At 45.2% G+C, this 26,450-nt stretch overlaps 1 protein-coding gene across 1 annotated transcript in view; it reads right to left on the reverse strand.

The window, feature by feature from the left end:
• TG (thyroglobulin) overlaps positions 1–12,078 on the reverse strand; it is an 825,201-nt gene extending 813,123 nt beyond the window's left edge. The window contains exons 1-3 of the mRNA XM_078686739.1: positions 11,963–12,078; positions 10,535–10,643; positions 2,720–2,817 (exon numbers count right to left, since the gene is read on the reverse strand). Coding sequence (XP_078542865.1) covers positions 2,720–2,817; positions 10,535–10,643; positions 11,963–12,047 — 292 coding nt within the window. The 5' untranslated portion in view covers positions 12,048–12,078. The remainder of the gene's footprint in view (positions 1–2,719; positions 2,818–10,534; positions 10,644–11,962) is intronic.
• Between the last annotated feature and the right edge of the window lie 14,372 nt (positions 12,079–26,450).

Raw genomic sequence — 26,450 nt, forward strand, 5'->3', positions numbered from 1 at the left:
AGGAGCAGGGGAGGAGTGGTTTGCCCACTCGTAAGTGCCCCTCAGGCCAGCCAAACATTCATGCGCACTTTGCATCTTCTCCATGCAGGCTGCATTACAGCCGTCATGGAGAACATGCCCAGGCCCCCATTTCCTGACTGAGCACCAATCCACGGCGCTCAGACCAATCACAACGCTGCTTTGCAGTGTTGTGATTGGCTATCGGGAGGCTGGAAGTCGGGTGCTTCCTGCTGCTTCCTGCATCCTGCTATGGGACCGGAGTCAGGCAGCAGAGGACGGAGAAGTAGCGGCGGCCTGCTGGCCGTCACAGGAAAGTGGTTTTTAAAACTTTTTTTTGTTACGTAACACAATGATTCGTTTACACGTTGCATTGACAACACCACTGCAGAGGTGTCTGCGGTAGAATTTATAGTTTCTCACATGATAGAATGTTTACTAATGTCCAAAGAAATACCTTTGAAATGTTTGTCCTTGTAAGTGTCTTCATTAAATAGAAATGTATTATTTAGAAATAATCATTTGATGTTGATTACTAAGGTGACTGACATGTAACACCAAACATATATGCTTCACTACAACTAAAAGGTTTTACAGTTATAACGCGTGCTATACTGCAAGGATGAACATTAATGATACATGTTTGTACTTTCAAACATACTTCTCAGTCATGCTTATTATTGTGCAATTTGCTTATTCACTTTGTGCCAATATGAAATGAATTAAAAGTATTAAAGAAATATATTTGTTAATATGTATATGTGTGCATGCATATGAATGCGCACTATTTAATTAAATGTCTTAAGTTAGGATTCACACTAAAGGCCTGCATTTCTACTTTCTGCATTTTATAAAGCCATTCTACTGTTATTTCTGCTGACTTGATTTCTTGCAGGTGTTTATGAGTTTTGCTAGTTTAGAATAGATACATTTCTTGTAACGGCAATAGATAGATCATCTGAGAAAGGAATTTTGACAGTGAGCACACGAGAACTGAATTATTGGCAATGGACTGACTATTCAACGTTGACATGAGTATGGGAAAGATGTGCCATTCCAAAGTCCAGTGTGGGATTTATCTCTGCTGTGCAGTCGGCCACATGGAATTGTAGCAGGAACAATGACAGGATGACGAGGTGACATGGTGGGTGTCACCTACTGACTTGTGGACAATAACCTATTCACAGCTGTTAGGACTAGAGGCAGATCGACACAAACCCTGCTTCAGCACTGCCCCATATCCCTTGCAGATCGCTTTTGACTCTTTTGCAGACTTCTTTGCTGAACCCTAGGACTCATGTTTGAACCCCTATACCCATGATTCCCTACTATCTCTTTGAGAAGACTTTTGACTGAGCTTCTTACTTGCTAATCCTTGCTGTACTCAGCCAACCTTACCTTGTCCCTGGTTCTGAAAGGGACTCTTTGATTTCTGAAACTCTCTTAATTAACTGAACCGATGTTATCCTTTTGGACTGTGCTTGGGTTATTTAGCTTGCTAATGCATGGAAAAGATAACTTAGGATTGTTTTCTGAACAGCAGATATGTTGTTAACTTATATAGCACTCACTGAGTTACTTGTTATGTCTAATTCTGGTTTGCCCAAATTTCTTCAGGAGACATGGTCTCCCTGTTTTAAACTTATAACTCTACAGTATAGTTTTAACCGCATGCGTGCGGGCGGAATTCCGCCCGTACGCTGAGATTTTAAAAAGCGCATGTTACGTGACGAGCTGGGCTCGTCATGAGCGTGCGAGGAGGCTACCTCATGACGAGCCCAGCTCGTCATCAGCGTCGAAGGGGTTAAGAGTTATATATTTGAACATGATTAATATTTTGTAATAAACACCCGTGAACTTGGCTACCGATTACTCTCTTCATTATGTAGGCAATTGGTTGCATTGTTAATTGTATTAAATTGATCGAACATGAAATGTTAACTCTCTTTCCCCTCAGTGCGGCTTATAAAATATCCATTGAAGGACCAAGATAGAAAGTAAGTATGGATAAAGAGATCTAGTAAAGGTGATAAAAACGAGAGAAAAGATTGTGGGCCCAGAAACGCTTGATCACTAGTATACCTGGAAGTGAGTCAAAAGGCTACGTCTTCCCAGCTGAGGCGTAACCAGGAGAAATATCTTAATTTCTCCTGGTTATTTCATCTCTGTATGTGTGCTGCATTCTGCAGCTCGTGTAGAACGAGATAATTGCTTTAGAGGATTGTTTTGTGCAGGAAGGTATACCTTCCTGAACAAAAGCAATCCTGCCAGCAACGCATACACCCTTGCACCATGGTGCAAGAGTGCCTGCGCTGGGGCAAGACGGCACTCAGGGGCAGATTTATGAAGGCCTTGCGCCGCCGGTGCGTCACTTTTTCCCATGTTAAAAATGACGCACCGGCGGCGCAAGGCCTTCATAAATCTGCCCCTCAGTGCGCAGGAATACCTTAGTAGATATAGCGCCTTCTTGCCCTCTCTATTGGACTCAGGGCGGCGCCGGAAGCTGTATTGCTGCTTTGTGTTTTGCTAAATCTTTGTTATTCGTTCCTTGGTTGTTATATGCACTTAGTCAAGCTCCACCTGTGCTCAAATAGTGATGTTTCCACCAAATATATTTCCAATGCTACTTGCCCGTTTGCCATTTTCCTAGCTTGCATTAGGGCCGATGGCGCCCTTACCACCCCACTGGCACTTTCTATGCTTTAACCTTGTTGCTACTTACAGACCACTGGGGAGCCGATCTTCTTGCTGTCGGGGATCTCAGCGCCGTGGGTGTCCACGCACCAGCACGACCCTCCATCTCTGCTGCACTGCATGTTTCTGAAAGAGCAAAGGGTGTTTTACTGAGTAAACATGGAACTATCAGTGCCTAACTAGTGGAAGAATAAAACTGTCACAGGTGAGCATACTTGGTTTCTCTTTGAGATACCCAAAAGCATCACAATCAATCTTGCAAGGATGTTTTAGTGGCAATCCATTTTTGCTGACTCGTTTTTGTATAGTTCACCAGCACACACTATCTCACAAACTGCTTTCTGGTGACTGCTGCTTACACAAAACCTGCCGGGGGCTGCTGTGCAAAGGGTGCTTTATCTAGAACTGATTAATGCTGTACTCCTAACCTTTTATTTTTGTATTTATTTATTTTTCAAACACATCCGGCTGTTTGCCGCCGAAATTCTGAGACATATCTTGGATTTAATTTTTTACTAACAGGAGAGACCCTCTCTTCCTTCAACATTACACTTTAACCTTTACCCCATTTTACCATAACCTTATTTTTCAATATTAAAAATAGATTCCCTTACACAGGTCCTTCAAATGTCTCTTTGATTCCCCAGGTCTTTCTCAATTTTGTTTTCGAGTTTGTTGCACTGAGATGTTTCTATCTGAAGGCGATAGGTTCAAAAACACACAGTGACCCATGGGATTGGCCTGGGGCATCCTGTACTGCAGATGTTGTCCTCACCCTCAAGAGCTGCTCTGCCGCCTGTTTGACAGTTTTCGATTCTATGATATTACAAAGGCAGTAGCATAGTAATGCTCTGGACGCGCAGGAAATGTCATGTTCTGCGTCTGCTCTTGCAGGGTACGTATTACAATTATGGCTCCTGGTTTTATGGTACTTCTTGTTTGGACATTGCTATCTCCAATTATCCCATAATCTTGTTTGCTCTTTTTATCTCTACTTATGCATTTTTATTTTGTGCTTTGTAAAAAATAAACCTGAAACTACTATTCGCCAAAATGTATTTACGGAAAAAAGGACACTTGCAATCGGAAGTCTCATGGGTTTCAATGCATAAAAAGCCATATATAATGCATCACTCACATGCAATACACCCACAACATTACAAGTTTAGTACAAGGCACCTCTGCAACTGTGTACAGCTGTTGGTCAGCTGTGGCTCCTCCGCTAAGGTGGAAGAGCGTCACCTACTGCTCTCCGATCAGTGCAAAGGAAAAATAAAATGATAATAACAGTACATTACAATCATTGTATTTTTAGTCTGGAGCTTGCAGCCAGGTTAGGGCGGGGTGGGTGGGGCTCGGCTTGTACGACTTCAGAGAGAGGAGGAGTGGTTTGTGCACCATAAGTGCATATGACGGTTTGGCCAGCCATCTTGGGCAGGCCAAACTGTCATGCGCACTTAGCATGTTCTCAACTGGGCTGTATTGCATAGCCTGGTTGGAGAGCATGCACAGCTCCCACTTCCTGACTGAGCGCCGAACCACGATGCTCAAACCAATCATGATGCTGCTGTCATGCTGGTGATAGCAACGTGGGGAATGGCTAAGGGAGTCTGAGAGCCTGGGTGCTGCTGGGAGGCAGGAAAACAACGAGGATGGAGGAGAGGCAGTGGCAGGCAACCAGCAGGTAAGTCTTCTTTCTTTTTTAACCCCCCTCTGCCACCATTGCCTACCAGCCGCCACTCCTGTTGGCCTAGCACTCATGATACACAGTATCAAAGATACTCAAAAGAAGACCGCTTTCCCATATCTCTCCATATGCAAAAATAAATACAGAGGAAATAGATGGGTTTTTATATGTGTTTGTATGTGAAAATCGGTAAAAACAGAAAACTGTGAGTCTTTATTATAATATGCTGCTGCATTAAGTAATTGATGCAAGTAGCACCATCACTGACAAAACATGGTGGTGCAAGGGTGCCTGTGTTGCATGCAGGATTGTTTGTGTGCAGGAAAGGACACAATCCGGCCCAAAAACTTGAGATAGATTAGCTATTTAGGCTTGGAATATGAAAACATCAATGGCCACGTACACTATCTCATGGGGGGACCATAGCACCTGACACCAGGGTGCTGGTGAGAGGCGGACAGACTCACATTGCACACGCCGCTGCTGGGGCCCATACGCTGATTGTTCCTCCCACCGCCGTTGCCATCCACCTGCACGGCCGCCGGAGAGGTGAACTACAGCTCCCAGCAGGCCGAGCGGCACACTTCCGGTTTCTGTGCGACTAGAGGCGCTGAAAGAGAGGAGGCTCCCTCCACGTTGCGGGTCACGCGTGGGACCACGCCGGGCTATGCCCGGGCAAAGGGCGGGCCCTCTTAGGCCCTCAGAGGACATTAGAGGTCGGGCGGGCCACCCCCCTAAGACTTGCTATATGAGGTGAGCTCGGGAAAAGTTATTATGGGGAAATGTAACACCAGTCCTACTATGCTTGTTCCTGTAGATCCCCCTGCCTTGCCTCCCTCCTTTGAAAGCTTACTGGAGAACGCCCTCGATATGGTCACAAATGAAATTGCTAATACTGAAAGGAGGATGTCATTGGGCTGCACTACCAGCCACTTGCAGTCTTCACAAGTAAACCCCATTAATACTTTACCGCTTTCACCGGTGATTACTGTTTTGAAGCCTACTGCCCAGGCTGCTCCGTTGGAAGCACTGCCTGGGGCCAGTAGCCCAGTTATTTTTATTGACTCCCAGCCTGACTCCGCTGTACAGACTGTCATTGCCTCCCCGCCTCCAAGCAACAAGACTGTCGACGGAAAAAGGAAAAGGGGCCCCTTGAAATCTACAGTAAATAAGAGGAAGCAACCTTCCCGTAATAAGAACCAACCAACCCCCCAGAGTATGTGGACCAGAGGGAAGCACCAACAATCTGGGGCCGACACAGTCAATACGGAAAACTTTCAACTTGTAGAAGTGGCCGCTCCCCCAACTGTCTTAATAGAAGACCATAATTCAGTATGCACACAGACTGAGTTTTTAACTGAAAGTATCATTCAATCTAAGCCTAACGGGAATCTGATTGATACAATTGCTGATACTATTTTTAAACAACTGGAAAGTCAATTGATCAAACAATTTAATACTGTTTTTAAAAGACTTGATAAATTAGAAAATCTCGTAAAAAAAGAAGATGCAAAAAGGAAAGGGGTGATTAGTCTTGATCAAATGAGGGGTGATCGCCTTTTGAAAGATGTAGGGTCTGTTAGTAAGGCTATTACGTGTGGTGGGCCTAATACCAGCAGGAATTTAACATCTAAAGGTGGGCCCAAAACTACTAGCAGCACACCAACACCTGACACTGCACCCATATGCGACACTGTAGTGCAAATTCAGCCTGCCACAAAGGCCAAGCCCACTCCTTCCGTAGTAGCTGGCCCTTCCCACACCACTACTATAGTTAGCAATAAACAGAAGGATGGCCCTACCATAACTACTGTGAAACCTTTGGCCCCGAGCAGCAGCAACTGCGGTAAGGGTCAATCGGTTGTTAGCAGACCTATAAAATATCAGGAACCCGCCCTTCATTTGCCCCCTGATGCCTACCCATACGTTTTAGTACTGGCAGGCGCTCCACCGCTTAGGGATGGACAAGGTGAGTCCTGGGTTCAGCTGAACAACAAGTGTATCGACTGGCTGACCAAACATAAAGGGGTAGGGCATGACATCTCAAATGAAATTTTATCTGCCCGCCGGGTGGGCTGGGTTGGCCCCTTATGTAAAAATTTGAACGGGGACTGTATTGTTATCAATTTTAGGCACCCTGGCACTGCTAAATTTATACTTAACAACAACAATATTTACCCGGTCCTTCTACTGTCGTCACTCCATTGCCTTTGAGTTACTTCTATAGGCCCCCACAAAGAACATTCCGCCAAACCCCACCGCCTTTCCCACTTTACAATAGATACACTGCACTAGCTGAAATGGGCAGTCTGGACTGACCATCAGCTATTACATCTGACACTGCAGTCAGTGATTTCACTAATACGCATGACTCAGTAGGAAATCCGTTAATCTGTCCTATTGCAATATTGCCCAATTCACCCAGAAGGCCCCGGGCATCATCTGATCCTATAACAGATGTCCAGGGTTTAAATCCCCCCCCCCGCCCCCCCCCATACTGTCAGATGATCTGTCTATCTTGAGCTGGAATATTGCAGGTCTCAACGCGAAAATGAAAATTAAGGCCTGGTCTGAATGGGTAACTAATTTCGATGTCCTAATGTTGCAGGAAATCTGGTGCACGAGTTCTCTACTTATTGAAGGATACAGTTGCCATAACCTGATTGTACCTTCCCCGCCTATGGGTCGTCCCAGCGGGGGTTTATCCATTTGGGTTAAAATCACTGCTGCAGCTAAAATTGAACCATTGCAGACAAACAACAAAAATTTCATGGCTTAGACATATACCGGCAGGATAAAGTTATGCCTTATCAACTTTTATAATACCTATTTCACGACTCACCCCAACATCAACTTTTTAAGATTGTTTAATTTTATCGATGAAGTTGTGGATGGCCAGAAATATGGTAGGTTTGATGGCATTTGCATAGGAGGTGATTTTAATGCACATATCCACCCCAGAACACCACCCTGCAAAAGAGGAGACAAATTACTCGATCTGCTAGCCACACGTGATCTTGTCGATGTAATGGAGAATATAGTTATTGGCGTGGATAACGTACCTGTTCCCACCTACATTGGACGTGGGAGCTCAACCACCATAGACTATATATTCATGTCTTCCCTTCTCGAGGATCTTTTATTAAAATCAGAGATTGTCAGAACTGCATATAGCGACCACTGTCCAATTCTAATTTGTCTCAAATCAATTAAAAAACATGGGAAGACAGGAGAAATTGGGGCAAAAAACCTAATGGCATCGACAGATAGGCTAAGGGTGGTCTGGAAGGGGATAGACAACCAGGGCGTTTTAACTCGAGTTATTAAAAAACAACCCACACTAGCCCTGGTTTGCCTATCAACTGACAGTTCTGGGCTTGATATTGTTAAATCATTTTGTGAATTATGTATGGCCATAAAAAAGGAAATTTCCAAACCTATACGAGCTCACAAAAACGTTAATCCAAGGTGGTTCGACATCTCATGCTCCAAAGCCAACCAGGAACTTAGGGCCGCTCTCACAGCTGAACCGCGCGATGTGTCCCTGGTAAGGACTCTGAGATCTAGATACAAATATACCTTAAGAATCAGATCTGAAGAGCTAATAAAAGACCACTGGGACTCTCTTGTTCGTACAGCAGCTTTAAAAGAAGTAGCCGGTGTTTGGAGGGAGGTTAAAAATCTAAGATCATTGGGCTCTAACATCACCCCTATAAATTGTAACATAACAGGGGATGTGTGGGTTGCCCATTTTTCTAAGATCTATGATGCTTCTGGCAACCACACAGAAACCGTTTTTTCAGCTAGGCCCTTGATCATTACGTTGTTGGAGGTGGAGGATGCTATTTGAGAAAGTGCTGGGAACAAAGCACCGGGACCCGATGGTTTATCCATCGACCAAATCAAATCTGAACCAGACTTTTGGGCACCCCTGCTATGCAATGTTTTTAACAATCTATCCTATACCCCTGTCCCGGCAACATGGTCTAGCAGCACCATTGTGCCAATTTTCAAAAAAGGCGACAGACTTGATCCTGGTTGCTACCGCCCAATATCTTTAATTGATAACACACTAAAGGTCCTAGGCAGGGTCCTTTTTAACAGAATCAGAACTTGGGCGGAGGAAAATACCATTCTACATCCGTGCCAGCTAGGTTTCAGAAGTAAAGTTGGTACGGTGGAACAATGCCTAAATTTAAACCTGCTTATGGCTAAATACACAATTGCTAAAAAATCCCCTTTATATTTTGCGTTTATGGATTTAAGTTCTGCTTTTGATTTTGTAAATCGCTCCCGTTTATGGTCAGTCCTTTTGAATTATGGTTTAGATGAATCCTTAGTTTATTTTTTGGCCCATCTTCATAGCAATTTGAAAGCCCGCGTTCGCATTAACATTGACGGGGAAGTTTCTAATGATATTTTAATTGGCAGGGGGGTCAGACAGGGTTGTGTCTTGGCCCCCCTGCTTTTTATCTTGTACATAAATTAATTGAGTAATTCTTTGAGCAATTTAACTAATGATGTTCCACAAGTAAATGGTAAACCCGTCCCCGCACTTCTTTATGCGGATGATGCGGTCCTTATGGGCCGCACACCCAATGCATTACGTATTTTAATTTCTGGCTTTGTCACATATATGGCAGACTTGGGCCTATGTACTAACTTCAAGAAATCATTTATAATGACATGTGGCCCAAAAAGTTATAAAATAACCCAGATTCTATCAGGGGATAACATCTTAAAAAGCACTTGCACTTTTCCCTATCTTGGCCTGTTGTTCTCCAACACCGGATCCTGGCAGCCTCATGTTGCTCAGGGAAGGAATAAATTGGGTAGAGCTATAAACTCTATAATCTCCCTCCGCCAACCCATCCAGGCAGATGTGATCACATCATTGTTACAAATTTATAGAACACAATGTTTACCCACAGGAACCTATATGCTGAGGTGTGGGGCTATTCGAATTGCACTCAACTACAGACTGAAGAAAATAGATTCTGTCGAAAGGTTTTGGGGGGGGTCATTACAGCCCCGACCTATGTGTGTCAGAGGGAATTAAACCTCCATTATATAGAGGATTTTATAAGATCCAGACCTGCCCTTTTTTGGATAAAAATTTGGAGGAACTCTGCTGCCTCTTTGTCCCGTGACATCATTTCAGATTGTTTAAAATGCGAGAGGGCCAATCTTATACCATGGCTTAAGGCTGTGAAACAAAGCTTATTAAGCGTGGGGCCGGGGCACCTTTTTACCTCCCCCCAATCGATTGATTGTACGCACAAGAATTCAATAAAAAGGGCTTTGTATGATTTTTATCGTAAAGAGAGGGAAAAGTGCGATTTTGCAAAAACATCTACAATAAGGTATATTTCCCTTATGGAGCCATGTGACAAGCCACATGCCTTGCCCCAGGGTTATCTCCGTAAAAAGTTAGGTAGGTGGAACAGGAGCCTGTTATTTCGGTTCAGGGACGGAAGCATTATAAACCTACTTTGCTTCCCGCTAGGCTTCAATAAACATGTGGAAAATCTAAGCTGTCCCTGTAACCTTGGTGGTAAACAAAGTCTGCTCCACTTTACCTTCTTTTGTGGTTTTTATAGAATGCATACTAGGCACTATTTAATACCGTACCGTAGAAAAAATGCTTTAATGGATTTTAAATTAGCTTTTAAAGACTTATTGATGTTAAAGACCGATGAAGCAACATTTAGAGTGAGCTGCTTCCTCAAAGCAGTTGTCCGTCCCGCGCTTCTTTGCTCATTGACTGAGAAATTTGCACTATGCGTTTTTTGCACATTGTACATTTGCACTAGCGGTTGCTTCTTTGCACAGGTTAAAGCCATCCATTGCCATGAATTTGTACCATTGTAGGCTGTAATTGGTTTTTATTCTATTTTTAATGACTGTGTTATTATTTTTAATGACTGTGTTATTATTTTTACTGTGTCTGTCATGTACTTTTATGGATGTTTTACAATCCGAATAAAGATCTTTTGACTTTGACTTGATGAAAACATCAATGGCCACGTACACTATCTCAGGGTGGGTTGAGAAGACCTGAAGAAGGATCACTGGAAAAAGGCAGAAAATTGTGGAGAAACGTGTTAAACAGTGTATTCCTGGTCACTGTATTGATGTTTGCTGTATACACATTACCTGTAGGCACCATCTTCTGAGCACTGTGGGACATAGTCTGATCCTTTCGTCAGAGCCTTCTCTCTCTCCAGCTCACATGGACGCAAGGGTTGCAACTCCAATTCATACTCTGTAGTCACAGAAAAAAACACATTTATTGAATCCATCCAGTCAGCTCAGTAACATTCGTACATTTCACTTAAATGTGCAATATTGATATGAACTGAGCTGAGGGGCCCTGCAAATCAAACTTTGAGAAACAGCCAGAATGGCAGACAAGAGAGGAATGGAAGATAGAAAAGTAGTGACAAAGGCACAAAGCAGGATGGAATAGAAACTGCAAGAATGAGCTAAAGAGACAGGCTGCGTAAGGTGGTGGAAGAAAGAGGCAACCTTGTTATTGGGCAACACTGGGTTTCAGCATTGCCGGAGGTGGGATTCTAAGATAAAACCCTTTTTTAACAAACAAAGCATGGCCTGTGAGTGGGACACATACATTCGACTCTTTCTTTTTAACATTTGCATTACTTCAGGGTGACAGTATAGTTTACAATTCTTATTACTGGACTGATTGCTAAAATTTAACAAACATGCCATCAATAACCTACAACCATGCAAAAGTAGGTTATTATGTTCAAATTCATCACTTGGCAATATTAATCGTGGTCATAGTCAGTTTGCATAAATACAAGCAACACATAATTTCACTTACTCATACCTGCCAACTTACAAACAAGTTTCACCGTCTCAGGAGGGGGCATGGTCTCTTACAGAGAGCGACCTAAGAGGCACTCTGCCCCTCACCAAACCTCCACCCCTTCCTTCCAGAAAAAAAAACCATAGCATTATAGAGGCTGTCACAGATGTCCTGGGGTGTTTTTACACCTCTTAATGGACATCCACTGCTTACTGCTGCTAGCTGAAGTCGTGAAGCTGAAGTCGTGTGACACACGGTGCCACCGTGTGAGTTGGCAGGTCTGCTTACTGTATGTGTAATCTAGGTAACGTATTGACTGATACTCTAGGAGCGGATTCTGTCCTGTATTATACTAGGATGTAAGCACTGCGTGCTTAATCTGTGTGTGGTGGGCACCAGCACCTAGTTTTGGAGATTTCAGGCATGTTTTTTTATCCTCAGACTTTGACCCAGAGCAGGCGAGAGTAAGACAGAACAAGGAGAAAGAAGGAGAAAGATAGGAAAATAGAGAAAAAGAAGGAGTGAAAACGCACCTGCAAGAGTGAAATAGAGAGGCGGGAAGTGGTGGTGGTGGAAGAAAGAGCCAGGAGGCAGCCTTGGTATTCAGCAGTCCCGGCATCGGACCGTGCCAGGGGCAGACGCATAGGAAACCCTTTAAACCGCTGCACTTATTCTGTTGTTTCCAAGCATTGGATGCAAGTCAATGGAACACACAAAACAAGAAATATTGAAGCTTAAATAGATATACTTACCAGATATTTTAGCCGCAGTGACAGCGACGAGGCACAGGAAGGCAGTGACGCGGTAGGGGCCCATCGCTATCCCCTCTGGAGTCATTCAGACCCCCTTCTTGTGACGAGGCTTGGAGCTGATGCGGGCCTCGTGCTCGGTCCGGAGGCGCCTTTTATACTCTTGCTTGTTTGAAGAGAGTCGCTCTCGCGCTATATGACTGAGCGCTCAACGAGCTGATGACGCACCTTAATGTTCTAAGACATCTTGAAATCACTCATCCACATTAACCTTGAAATAACTTCAAGTCAGTGCCTTTTTTTGAGCAGGCAGGCTACAGCCAATGCCCACAAGGCCTTTAGATACCACTGGGCATACATTTATGATATCTCATGTGGCTGAAACATTTTGTTTCCAGATTCTGAGAATCTTGTAAATAAACAACTTTTTAAAAACATCTTTTCTAATTTATTTACCATTTTTTGGGGGATTATACATTTATTCAATATTCTCTTTATACCTTTAATCTTTTCTTTTGGTGCACATGCACGCAAAACTATTAAAGATGCTGGGATATACTTGCATATGTATATGTGATACACACGGGCACTCATATGGGAAATTTTCCTGATTTATTCATTGGTATGACTCATGGGCAACCCCTAGAGGTGCGGTTAATGATTTCACACATTGTATTATTCAAATGTATTTGTATTCTCAGAGCTTTTATATCTTTCTATCTTTGGGTATTATCCAAACATACAAAATATGGCTCTCCTGACGAAGGCCTGTGAGCCGAAACATGCAAAGAGATATCTTGTTAGAGTATCATTTCACTCCTCTTGCATTTCATCCATTAACTGTCAATAATATTTGGCTATTGAAATGTGTGTCATATGCCATATCTTGATCTATTTAAGAAAACATGTTTGAATGATTATCTTTCAGATTAGGACTTGTATATTAATATGAAAAAAGCTATAAATAACGTGGAACTCTATTTCTTGGTTATCCAGTGCAACCTATGAGTGTGTATGGGTTATGACAGCTGGGGTTGACTGTACTGGTTTGTTTTCAGAGCTGTATTTTTTAGACATATTTATGCGTATATTATGTGTGGATATATTTTTGAATATTGTTAATAAAATAATGTTGTCTTTTTTCTAACCTCTATGTATAAGTAAAGAGAGTGGTTGCCTGAGGACTTACATTACAGTTATTGGTTTCTCTGCCTCAGGGACTCTCCATTAGTTCAGGGGGTCCCCTTTACATATGCATTTAATAATCAACTTGTACCGATCCGGTGCTCCTCTCTACAGAGTGACTGCATGATAGGCCAGCTGAGTGTTTGGCTCCTTCCTACAGACTGAATGTGCCTGTGTGCAAAGAGTGAGTGAATGAGTCAATTTGTATGTGTACGCAGAGTGACTGCATAACTGACCTGCAGTCTGTTTGGCTTCTTTCTACAGAGTGAATATGCTTGTGTGCAGAGGGAGAGTGCATGATTGACCAGCTCGCTGTTTGACTTCTTTCTAACTATTGAATGTACACAGTGTACACAGAGTGAGTGTATGACTGGCCAGCTGGGTGTTTGGCTCCTCTTTACAAAGTGAAAGTGCATGTGAGCACATAGTGAGTGCATAATTGGCCAATTGGGTGTTTGACTCTCCTATGCACAAATGAATGTTCATGTAAGCACAGAGCGAGTGTATGATTGGCCAGCTAGGTATTTTTCCTGTTTTCTACAGCGTGAATGTTCATGAGTGCATTGGTGAATGTGTATGTGGCCACAGAGTGAGTGTGTAATTGGCCAATTGTGTATGGCTTCTTTCTACAGAGTGAATATGTATGTGTGCACAGAGTGAGTGTATGATTGGCCAGCTGGGTATTTCAGTGCACCTAACATCTGCTGGGGTCTAAATGTTCTGGAGTTTTATAAGAGAGACTGTGTTGGAGAGCCTTAGAATAGTGCTCAGAATCCTTCAGGACAGCTCTCTTTAGAAGACCCCATATGGGAAGTTTTGGACTTGGCCATTTTTGCAGGGTTATCCCAAAACTTTTTGCTTCTTCCTCCTATTTTTTCCCGACCTGTTGTTGTTGGTTTTAGGACTCTGGGCACTTTACCACTGCTAATCAGTGCTAAAGTGCATATGCTTGTTGTGTAAACTGTGAACATGATTGGTTATCCATGATTGGCATATTTGATTTACTGGTAAGCCCGGGCCTGTAAATCAAATGCTACTATGCGACCTGCAGCACTGATTGTGCCACCCACATGAGTAGCCCTGAAAAAGTATCTGCAGTGTCTGTGCGCAGTTTGTTAACCGCCATGTCGACCTGGCAAGTGCACCCACTTGCCAGGCCCTAACATTCCCTTTTTTTACATGTAAGGCACCCGATAGTAGGCCCAAGGTACGCCCCTGGGTAGGGTGCAGTGTATGTGAAAGGTAGGATATGTGCTGGTGTGTGTGACATGTCATGATAGTGAAATACTGCCCATTTCATTGTTCTCCATTGAAAGGCTATCTTGCACCATAGTATAACATGGGAGTTAATTTGTAACATCTTATAAATATAATTTCCCATTAGGACAAGATAGGAAGATAATGTTTAGTATATCTGATCTCAGAATATAAAGATGCATCTTTTAGTAAAGAAGATTTTTATATTATGTGTTTGAAAATACCACTTTTAGAAACTGGGTATTTTCTTGCTTAGCCATCCTGTGTGTTTCTGCTGGTTTGTGGATTGACTGTCTGGTTTTTGAATGACAGGGGCTAGGGATATGCATTCTCTCAGACGGCCACTGGGTGGTTTGGGGGAGGGAGAAGTGTGTCCTTCCTTTCCTGGATGAGTCAGGGCAGGGCTGAATAGACCTGGGCTGCATTTAGAGTAGGGAGAGGAGATTTCTTTCACACCTGAATGGGCCTGGTCTGCCTAGGACAGTGCTCTCTCCACCTCCTGCCGGGCAGCTGCACCAGAGAGGACAGAACTGGTTTTGGCTGAGCAACGAGCTTCTCTGCTACCAGAGAACAAAGTAATTTGTGCTATAAATAGTGGGAAATGGATCCCTGAACTTTAGATTACTTTTGGAATTCAAGAGGAACCTTTGCCAAGGAGAAGAGCTGGAGAAACTGGAGGAGGAGTACTGCCCCTTTGATGTGTGCTGTCTGGGGTTGGCCTGCAGTAGCTCTTTCTGCCTAGGAAAGGACAAGGACTTTGCTGTGTCCCCCTCTTGAGGAAGATCTCCAAGGGCTTGAGTAGAGCTTGTCTCCTGTTCTACAGTCTCAGGAACACAAAGCCTTCACCCCCAGCTCCGCTGAACTTCCTTGCTGGGAGTTCTGATCTGCCAAGAGGTGCCTGTGACTGTGTTGGGCCTCTAGAGGTTATTCCTGCTGTTGGGAGCTGGAAAAGCAATGCAACTACAAGAAAATGAACGCATCGCTCTTTTTGCGGCAGTTTACCTGATGCAGCACCGCGGTGCAAGAAGAATCACCATGTATCGCTGCGCCACTGCCAAAACCTACGCAGTGCCTGTCACCGCTGCAAGAACCGAAGCATCAAGGGATCGCGGCTGGAGAAACCGAACGCAGCACCACTTGACACCACCACATCGATCACTGACGCATCCCGGATTTTCATGTATCGTACCTGTGCGACAAGTTTTCCAGATGCATCACCCGCAGACCAGAATCATTTTGGAGTTGACGCGCAACTCCCCCCCCACAGAACGGACACGATGCTGCGTGCAGCAGTACTGTCGCATCGCCTCCCCATGGTCTCCGCAGGACCCGACTCATCTCTTTGTGTTCTGGACGCTTCCCATCTCTGCGGCTGTTTCGACTTGTGAATTTTGTCATGAGAAATCACTCATCCAGTGTTTCCTATGGACCCAGTTGTTTAAAACCTCTTTAAAGTCATATTCTTAATACTTTTATGTTGGAATTTTGTTGTTTTGGTCTTGTTGAGTTTTGATAAAGATACTTCAGTCAGTAATTCTTTATTCGATGATTAAAAAACATCATAAAAGTACAAATATATACAGAGTTAAAAAATAGAATTAAATTACATCTGAGCAACATCTCGAATTACCAATAAAAACAGGTAAATATCCATACATAAAAAAACACTTGATTAGCTGTCTCCTCTTGTATTTCGTAGCCTCACAGCAATCCTCATAAAGTTCATAATACAGCAGAGTGTCCATGGATCATTTGCTCTTTGCAGGTAGAGTAAGGCCGTTTTGGCATGTCTGAACTTTTCTTTTTTTTAAATTTCCACCAAATATTTATACCTAGGGTACTTAAAAAAAGGGCACAAAAGTACAAAATGAAGGGTGTCCTGCGGAGACCTATTGTTTCAGCCGCAGGCACCCTTGTGCGCAATTGTCGGTGTGAAACCTACGGGATAAAGATACTTTATTTTTCTAAACTGGTGTAGTGTTACCAAGCCACCCCGAAGCGCACCCATGTCCCTTCACCTGCCAAGCCTGCAAATTCACCTGCCTCCGTACCTGCACCCCACCCACCAAACACAGCAACGACAACAACAACCACCTCAAGTGCATCCTGCTCAACACCCACTCCGTCCACAAACACGCCGTCGAACTCTGGGAACTCCTCAACGCAACAGCTCCAGACGTCGCCTTCCTCACGGAAACCTGGATGAACACCTTCTCGGCCCCCGACATCGCCATAGCCATCCCGGACGGCTACAAAATCACCCGGAAGGACCGCGTCAACAAAACCGGAGGAGGAGTCGCCATCATCTAAAGGAACACCATCAGCGTCATGACCAATGCCGAAGACACACTCACCGACGCCGAACACCTACACTTCCAGATCCACACCGACCCCCAGACCACCCTCAGAGGAACCCTCATCTACCGACCCCCGGGCCCACGAACACAATTCAGCGAAACCATCGCCGACTTCATCAGCCCGCGCGCCCTAGCTCTCCAGAGTACATCCTCCTAGGGGACCTGAACTTCCACCTGGAGAAAAACAACGACAGCAACACCACCACCCTGCTCGCCAACCTCGCCAACCTCGCCAACCTCGGACTCAAGCAACTGGTGGACACGCCCACCCACCTCGCCGGCCACACACTCGACCCCATCTTTTCCACCAGCAACCACGTCTCCTTCAGCCACTCCTCCGGACTACACTGGACCGACCACAGCTGCATCCACTTCACCTTCAAAAAGACCACCTCCCACCACCAGACACCACAGATCCCCCGCTGATGCTGGAGCAAAGTCACCACAGACCAACTGACCTCATCGCTGAGCCAGAACCCACCTGCCGACACCCCCGACACCAACGACGCAGCGCACAACCGCGCACAGTGGATCACCAACTGCGCCGACGACCTCGCTCCTCTGAAGAAACCCCCAGGCAAGACTAGGAACAGAAAAACCGCATGGTTCACAGACGCCCTCAAAATCGCAAAGAAATCGTGCAGAACCCTCGAAAAAGCCTGGCGCCACAAGCGGACACAAGAAAACATGACAGACCTCAAGAGCGCAACCCGCGAATACCACCAGATGATCCACACCACCAAAAGGACATCATTCAAAGAGCGGCTGGACAACAATGCCCACAACAGCAAGGAACTCTTCCGCATCGTCAAAGAGCTCTCCAATCCCAGCGCCAGCAACAACGACATCTCACCGTCACAAGACCTCTGCAACTCCCTCGCCACATTCTTCCACCACAAGATCACAGACATACACGACAGCTTTGGACCCCAGACCCCGCCCCCAACCATCAAACCAACGACCCCACCTCCAGCCTCAACGCATGGACCCCCATCAGCACCGAAGACACCACCCGCGTCATGAACAGCATCCACTCCGGCTCCCCCTCCGACCCATGCCCTCATCATAGCTTCAACAAAGCCGACACCATCATCGCACCCCACCTCCGGGACGTCATTAACAACTCCCTCACGTCAGCCACATTCCCTGAAAGCTGGAAACACGCAGAAATCAACGCCCTACTAAAGAAACCAACAGCGGACCCCAAAGACCTCAAGAACTTCCACCCCATCTCTATCCTCCCCTTCCCGGCTAAAGTCATCGAGAAGACCGTCAACAAACAGCTGACAGCATTCCTCGAAGAAAACAACTCGCTCGACCCATCCCAGTCCGGATTCCAAGCCAACCACAGCACCGAGACCGCCCTCATCGCAGCCACTGATGACATCAGGACCCTGATGGACAATGGAGAGGCAGCCGCCCTCATCCTCCTCGACCTCTCGGCAGCCTTTGACACCGTCTGCCACCGCACCCTAATAACCCGCCTCTACAACACTGGGATCCAAGGAAAGGCCCTAGTCTGGATCACATCGCTCCTCTCCGACAGAACCCAGAGAGTCCGCCTCCCACCCTTCCGCTCCGAGGCCTCCAAGATCATCTGCAGCGTACCCCAGGGCTCCTCACTCAGCCCTACCCTCTTCAACATCTAAATGAGCCCCCTTGCCACCATCGCACGCAAAATCAACATCAACATAATCTCTTATGCCGACGACACCCAACTAATACTCTCCCTCACCAAAGACCCCCTCACCGCCAAAGCCAACTTCCAGGACGGAATGAAAGATGTCGCAGAATGGATGAAGCTCAGCCGTCTGAAGCACAACTCGGACAAGACGGAAGTCCTCATCCTCGGACAATCCCCATCTGCCTGGGACGACTCCTGTTTTTTTTTTTTTTTTTGGTCCTCATCTCACCTTTCAAGCCTCTGCGGGTCTTATGAAGCCGCCTTCTCAATCTGTCTCCCCCACGGCTTACCGCACTCGCTTGGGTCATCCGACCTACCTCTTCTTTTTGGAAGAGGCCATGGTGTAATCATAAGACCAAGGATGTTTACAGTAATCTTAGCGTCTTACCCCAGCACACGAGGGGATGCCATATGTTTGTTACCTTGTCCTTCACGCCCTCGTACTCTAACCGTGACATGGTGAATACACCTTTGAGCCAGTCTTCCCTTTGGGGGGGGAGGGGGTCCTTCCACCTCTTGCACACCTCCCTTCTAGCCAGCAATATCAGATACAATAATAAACCCCTATCTTTCTGAGAAAGGGTCTGGCTGAGGCATCCATCATCTCCCAAAAACACCAAAGACATGTTGATTTCTATACTGGTTTTGAAAATGTCTCGTATGTTATCTCCCACCTCAGCCCAAAATTTTACAAGTGCTGGACATTCATGGAAAATGTGCATATCGTCTGCAAGGAGTGTCGCACACCTAGGGCATTTGGGGGTGGGGTGTGGGGCGAACTTTGCAATTTTTGCGGGGGTGTAGTAAAGTCTATTTATAACAAAAAAAATTGGGTTTTTTTAAGCAAGCGAGCTTGACGTATCTGTACATAATCTTTAGAGACGGTTCATATAAGGAGTCTATTTGCGGCCCAAGTGGGGTATCTGTCCAAACTGCAGAGAAGGGGGGTACCACTTGATCCTCAACCTCCAGCAAGCTGTTATACCATATGGATACTTCTTTATTTAGTGGTCGGTTAGCGCTCAACAGGTCTTCAATATCTCTGTTTCCTCCGGTCTCCCCCTTTTCTGCCTCGTACCATGATGTTAACTGCATATATTTAAATCTTGAGAGTCCTGGCCCGATCTTTACCCTTAGGTACTCCCATGAATGGACCCCCCCGGCATCCAGCAGTTCAGACCAGTTTGTAATACCTGTCCTTCTTATTGGCAACGCCAAACTGTCCTTCAAACAGTCCGGTGTACCTGGTGCATCCCATACAGGGGCATTCTCAGAATGGTACCCAATGCCCCAGGTGCGCCTAAGCCTATACCATAACTCCAGGGCTGCCCTCAGAACCTTCAGCCGCACCCTCTTGAAGAACCTCGGTGACCCAAACTTGTACAAAAGCGCCGCACCTTCTCCTCCTCCTTCCACCCGCACCATTTCCCCCAATAGCCTCCCCCAGGCTGATTCCCCCGGTTTCAACAGAAGCATCCGAATGCTTTTAAAGTGGAAAGCTGCCGCATACAGCCTTACATCCGGAAGGGCTAACCCGCCCTTTTTTAGTCTGCGCCTTAGTTTTTTCCATGCCAAACGGACCCCTTTGTTACCCCAAATAAAACTCCCGATTTTGCTCTGTATTTTCATTAAGCTATTGCTCGCAAATGTTAATGGGATTGAAGAAAAAAGATAAGACAACTTAGGTAAAAGACCTGATTTTAAAACCTGGCAAGGATCCAAAAAAGGCTGATTCCTACCGTCCAATCTCCCTGCTAAATGCAGATTATAAGATATTTATGGGTATTTTAGCAGGGAGATTGGCTAAATTAACACCAAATTTGATACACCCGGATCAGAAAGGGCTCGTTGTAGGGAGATACATCCAGGAACAAACGCAGCTCCTGATTGGCAACATGGACCTGGCCATTCAGAGGACAGAGCCCTTGGCCGTGGTCGCTGTCGACGCGGCCAAGGCTTTCGATAGAGTCTGCTGGACATATTTATGGGAGGTTCTGAGAGTCATGGGGTTTGGTCCAGTCTTTATACAAACTCTCCAAAATTGCTACCAAGGTGCCACTGCTCGAATACTTCTAAATGGGGCCCTGACGGAGAGTTTTAATATTCAGAGGGGAACTAGGCAGGGGTGCCCGATATCACCCCTCCTGTTTAACCTATATGTGGAACCATTAACACAGATGCTCAGATTGGATGACTCAATAATTCCATTTAGATCAGAACAATACAGCTCAAAAATCGCCCTATACACCGACGATCTGATACTGTATACGGGGGACCCTGAGACAGCTATCCCAAGGGCGGAAGAGTGTATGAGTGAGTTCGGATTGCTCTCTGGGTTTCTTGTCAACAAAACAAAAACAGAGGTGATGTGCTGGAATGCGGAGTGGTCAGGAAGAGTGAGTGTGGAGATGAAATACTTGGGGATCCATATCGTAAAAGATCTCGATAAGATACCCGAGCTAAATCTTAAGAGGGTGGTGAGAGAAATGGATAGTCTGTTTAACAGATGGAGCAATCTTCCCCTGACTATTTATGGAAAAACAAACCTGGTAAAGGGGACGACTCCTGGTGGCCCACGACGCTGGGCACCGCACCGATGCCCATGGACCACGCACACAACCTGGGATTCATCCTGGACTCCTCCCTCACGATGACCAAGCAAGTCAACGCAGTCTCGTCCTCATGTTTCAACACCCTGCGCATGCTCCGAAAGATCTTCCGGTGGATCCCCACCAAAACCAGAAAGACAGTCACCCAGGCCCTCGACACCAGATCACTGGACTACGGCAACGCCCTGTACGCAGGAACCACAGCCAAACTTCAGAAACGCCTTCAACGCATACAGAATGCCTCCGCACGACTCATCCTCGACATCCCTCGCCACAGCCACATATCTGCCCACCTGAGAAACCTGCACTGGCTCCCCGTCAGCAAGAGGATCACGTTCAGGCTGCTCACCCACGCATACAAAGCGCTCCATGACTCGGACCCCGAATACCGCAACAACCGCCTGTCGTTCTACACTCCCACCCACCAGCTCCGCTCCACCAGCCTCGCCTTCGCCACCGTCCCTCGGATTCGCAGAACCACCACCGGAGGAAGATAGTTCTCCTACCTGGCAGCCAAGACATGGAACTCCCTCCCCGCACACCTACGACTGACCCAGGACCATCTCACCTTCAGGAAACAACTCAAGACCTGGCTATTTGAGCAGTAGCGGCACCCCCGCCCCCCTCCCTTCAGCGCCTTGAGACCCTCACGGGTGAGTAGCGTGCTTTACAAATTGATTGATTGATTGATAGTGTTCATTTGTGGTGTTATCACTGTATTACTGTGTGTTTTGAGTACAAATACTTACACATTGCCTTTGGGATAAGTCTGTCTGCTTGTACCAAGCAATCCAGGGGGTGAGCAGGGGTTATCTAAAGTGCGTATCCCCCTTACCCTGACTAGAAGCCAGGGTCCCTATTTGGACAAAGGTACCTACCTCTGGCAACTAGAGACTCCCATTTCTAACAGGAAGGGTGCCCCAGAATGAGAAAGGGCAGGGCACATTTGTAAAAGTTGCAGCATGGGACGCTGGTGGGGAGCCAGATTCCTCAAACAAAATGATAGATGGAGTGGTCTTAAATCTATGTTGACTAAGCGCTTTTCAGTCCACTAGAAACACAGTAAGTAGGTCCAACCACTAAACCAGGGGTGGACCTTGCACAAGAAAGTCACATACCTAAAGCCTGAGTTGCTTCTTGTTACCAGCTGTGTTGGTCATCCAAGATGTGGGCATAGCTAAGCTCCTGACCTATGAGTCTTTTCAGCCTAATCATCCTCAGCAAGGGTTTACAACGTAGGTCTTGGGCAACTTCATGGCCATGTCTGAACTGGAGTGGCGGAGTGAGCTAAAGAATGATGATGGATTAAACCCAGATCAGTTGACTGGGGCGTGTGCTTGCAATGTTGAACACTCCGTCCATCATCCCCTTTGGTTTTGCTTTGTTAGCTCTAAGTTGGCAGGGTATGCCCAGACGTGGGTCCCTTGCTCACTTTGCCACTAGATTCAAGCTAGCCTGGCTGATGATGGCTGATTAGCCAGAAACCGGTCCCAGGATGCTTGTTTCCAGTCCAGGGAAGACATGGCTTGGCAGTTCGGGCTGGATTGTTTCCATGAGGCACAGGGTGAGACTGATTTGCATATGGCCATGTCTGAACTGGGGTGGCGGAGTGAGCTAAAAAATGATGATGGATTAAACCCAGATCAGTTGACTGGGCGTGAGTGCTTGCAATGTTCAACACTCCATCCATCACCCCCTTTGGTTTTGAGATGTTCAGAGTAACCCATGACTATATAAAATATTTCTATTTAGATTCAGTGTATGTAGGTTGATTATATGCGGACATCCTGAAAATCAGGAATGAATTCTGCCCTCCTATACCGATGTTTCATACCCCTGTTCTAGAAGTTGCATAAAGGAAACAAGCATTGGCAAAGCCAATAGATCTGGTTTTGGAAGTCAGCCTTGTGGCTTTGTCAATGCAAATGTAGGTATAGTTGTACATCTTTTTGACTGCTGCTTTTTTATATGCCATGTTGTGTTTTTGAACTGCATTTATAAACAAGGCTCTCAGTGTTCTGTTTCTTCTGATTTTTACAGATAAATACAGACAGGAAACCATCTATTTTCCTATCTGAGTCAACAGCTGTGCAAATTGATAGGTAGAGGAGGTAAAAAATGAAACAGATTCTAAATGAAGCTTAAATAACTGCAAAAATACAGCTGTTTAAGCTGTTCTACAATGCAAATGGCTTCAAATGACTGTATTTTACTCTAAATGGCCAAACCCCATTAGGCATTGAAACATGAGTAAACATTTGTTGGTTAAACAAATGTGGAGCTATACCCGTTGCAGCTTAAATTTTTACAACAAGTACAAAAAAAGATGGATACATACAGATAAAATGACGAACAAACAATTATGGAGAAATAGAGGCAGAAATGTTCAAAGCATAAATACCATAAAACCAGGAGCCATATTAATAATGTATGTTATACCCAGATGTGCCTCCCGTGTCTGTGAGGACCAAGGCCTTGTTTTAATCTTGGAACTTGTGAGAAAGTTCAAATCTTGTTAGCTCAGCAGAGAAGTCTCCAGTCTATATCTTTCACTCAAGGTTCTTTCAACTACTTTTTCATCAGATCATTTTACCTAGAGTTTCCTGTTGTACAGTGCTTGGCTTCTTTCCCTGGCCAGCACTCTAGAACCCTTCATAAGTTCTGTGTTCTGGAGCGCTCCTTCGCCCTGTTGGCAGTTGGAGCTCGGGTTGGACTGGGGACTGACCTACCTACATCTGTGCTGCAATAAAGCTCAAGCTTTACTTACCTCATTGTGGAGCCTTCCTCATTTACAACACTTGGCGACTTGGACTTGTGGAGTGTCCAACCCCTTCTTCTCCACGTATTGCTGCAGCTACAAGAAACTCCTACAGAGCGGTAGACTCAGAATCCCCTCAAGAACCCCGTGTGCACAGCGAGGAACGAGGACGCAGACGACTGCTTGGAAAGAAAAAACTTGATTTATTCAGGAATCTTGCCTTCGGAGGACTTCTGGTTCACTAAGCCACGTCACCGCAACTGACTATTATCACGGTGAGTCGCTTAGCAACACGCGTCAGCAACACTACACCATACAAGCGTCACCAGAAGACTAACGCTTAGCAACGAGCGTTAGCAACGCAACACGCGCCAGCAGCGGCAGCGTCATTGAAGCGCAAATCCTGACAGTGTCTGCGCAGGCTCTAACGGCATAACGCAGACAACGGAAGTTACTGCTTGACAACCGGAAGCTGCGTCATTGAAACGCAAGCTAAAGCATCACTGGAACGCATCGCTACAGCGAACCTGCGTCTTTGAAGATAGATCTCGTTCAGAAGCGGAAAATTTTAGCGCATATACCCTCGCTATAGTAACCACTGCAAACGTCTTACACACGACGTTTTCGGACATTTTGCCTTGATTTAGATATTTTGGTTCTCCACAGATACGCTCCTGTTTGAGCGCTAAGCATCTACTTATTGCTGATATTGGCTCTTCACCCCAGTTCTCCTTCATCATAAACGTAAGCCTATACTATAAAAAAAAAAAAAAAAAAAAATTTTTCTGGTTAAATTTGGAGTGTTTACGTGTTTACTATTTGTGTAGTCAGTGAACATGGCCCAAGCTATCAATGTCGCCCTACCTCCTCAATTTTTATCAGAGCCTGGCATACCTCAGATAGCTTGGGAAGACTGGATAGTAATGTTTTATAATTACATTGAAGCACTAGACGGCGAAGATTATTCACCCAAACGGAAAAAAGCATTACTCATGACCACATTGGGTAAAGAAGGGCAACGTTTATTTAGGTATTTGCCTCAAGTACTACCTGTAGGGTCACAAGCTGACTTTGACGAATTTAAGGAAGCAATAGCAAGATTGGAGACCCGTTTTGGCAAGGAGGAAAACCTTATTCTCCAAAGATTTAAATTTTATAAAAATAAACAATTGCCTGAGGAGAGCATTGATGAATTCGTAGCGAGATTGCGAGAGTTATCTATCAAATGTAACTTTGGCCAGATGGCTGACGAACTAATCAGAGACCAGCTAGTCGTTCAAGCCAATAATAGAAAAGTACAAGAACGTTTATGGGCGGCAAAGAATCCAAGTTTAAAAGATGCCATAGAGCTTGCTAAGATTGTAGAAGAAAGCGAAAAGTGTATGAAGGAACTGCAGAAAGGTAGTTTGGAGACCAAAGTAGCAGAAATTTCTCATAAGAGTATACATAGCGAAAATAGTGACGACGAAGCTACTACCATCGCAATTGTTAGAAAGAAGGGTTATGTCCTTCAGAAAAAGAACACACAACAATCTTACTTTACCAAGAATAATCAAAAGATTTGTTCTAGGTGTGGTAGTTTTTCCCATCCCTCTGATGGTAAATTTTGCTTTGCAAATAACAAGGAATGTCTAAAGTGTGGTAAGACTGGACATTTCGCAAAAATGTGTAGGAACAAGAACAATTCAAGAGTTACAGTTGTGAACGAAAGTGATGAATTGAGACGTGATGTCAACAAAACCCTAGTCCTGACTGACACAGTGTGTGCGTGTGATAACCAGAGAAGTAATCCATATAAAGATGAATTTGGTATAGATGGAAAAGTGATTACACTCATGGTAGATACAGGTTCAAAATGGACTATAATTCCCAATTCCCTGATGAAAAGTGTGTGGGGCGAAAGAGTGTTGAAAAAGTGTGACATTTTTCCATCTGGATACCAGGGGGAGAAAATCGATATACTGGGTTTTTTCGAAACTGAAATTAGTTTCAAAGGAAGATTGGCATGTGGTAAGATTTACATATCTGCTGATGGTCCGGCAATCTTAGGCCGTCACCAACAATATGATCTGCACATAGTGGTTGATCCTAGATCCGATAATCCCATCGCTATTGTTGAAACCCCATCCATAGAGGTCATTTTAACTAAATATAAAAATGTTTTTAGAGATGAGTTGGGTGAACTCATTGGGTATTCGCATCGTATAGTCCTCAAGGACGGCAGCTCACCCGTACAGCACAAAGTAAGGAGAGTGCCCTTTGCCCTACGAGATGAGGTCAAAGCTACTATTGAAGAGATGCTTCAAGGGGGAATCATCGAACCCGTCGAGGCGTCTCCTTGGGTTTCGCCCGTTGTGATCTCGCAGAAACCGGACAACAAGATCAGGTTCTGTGTGGATCTTCGTTCCCTTAACAAGTGTGTAGTAGCAGATGTGTTCCCTCTACCCAACATAGGAGAATTGGTATCAACTCTCAAAGGGGCAAAGTTCTTCAGTAAGTTAGACCTCAAACATGCCTATCATCAAATTTGTTTGGACGAAAGCTCCAAACATTTAACTGCGTTCATCACCAGTGAGGGCACATTTCAATTCACCAGGCTACCCTTTGGGCTAGTTTCAGCTGCTAGTGTGTTCCAGAGACT

The sequence above is a fragment of the Lissotriton helveticus genome, chromosome 4_1, assembly GCF_964261635.1.
Source record: "Lissotriton helveticus chromosome 4_1, aLisHel1.1, whole genome shotgun sequence".
NCBI lineage: Eukaryota > Metazoa > Chordata > Amphibia > Caudata > Salamandridae > Lissotriton > Lissotriton helveticus.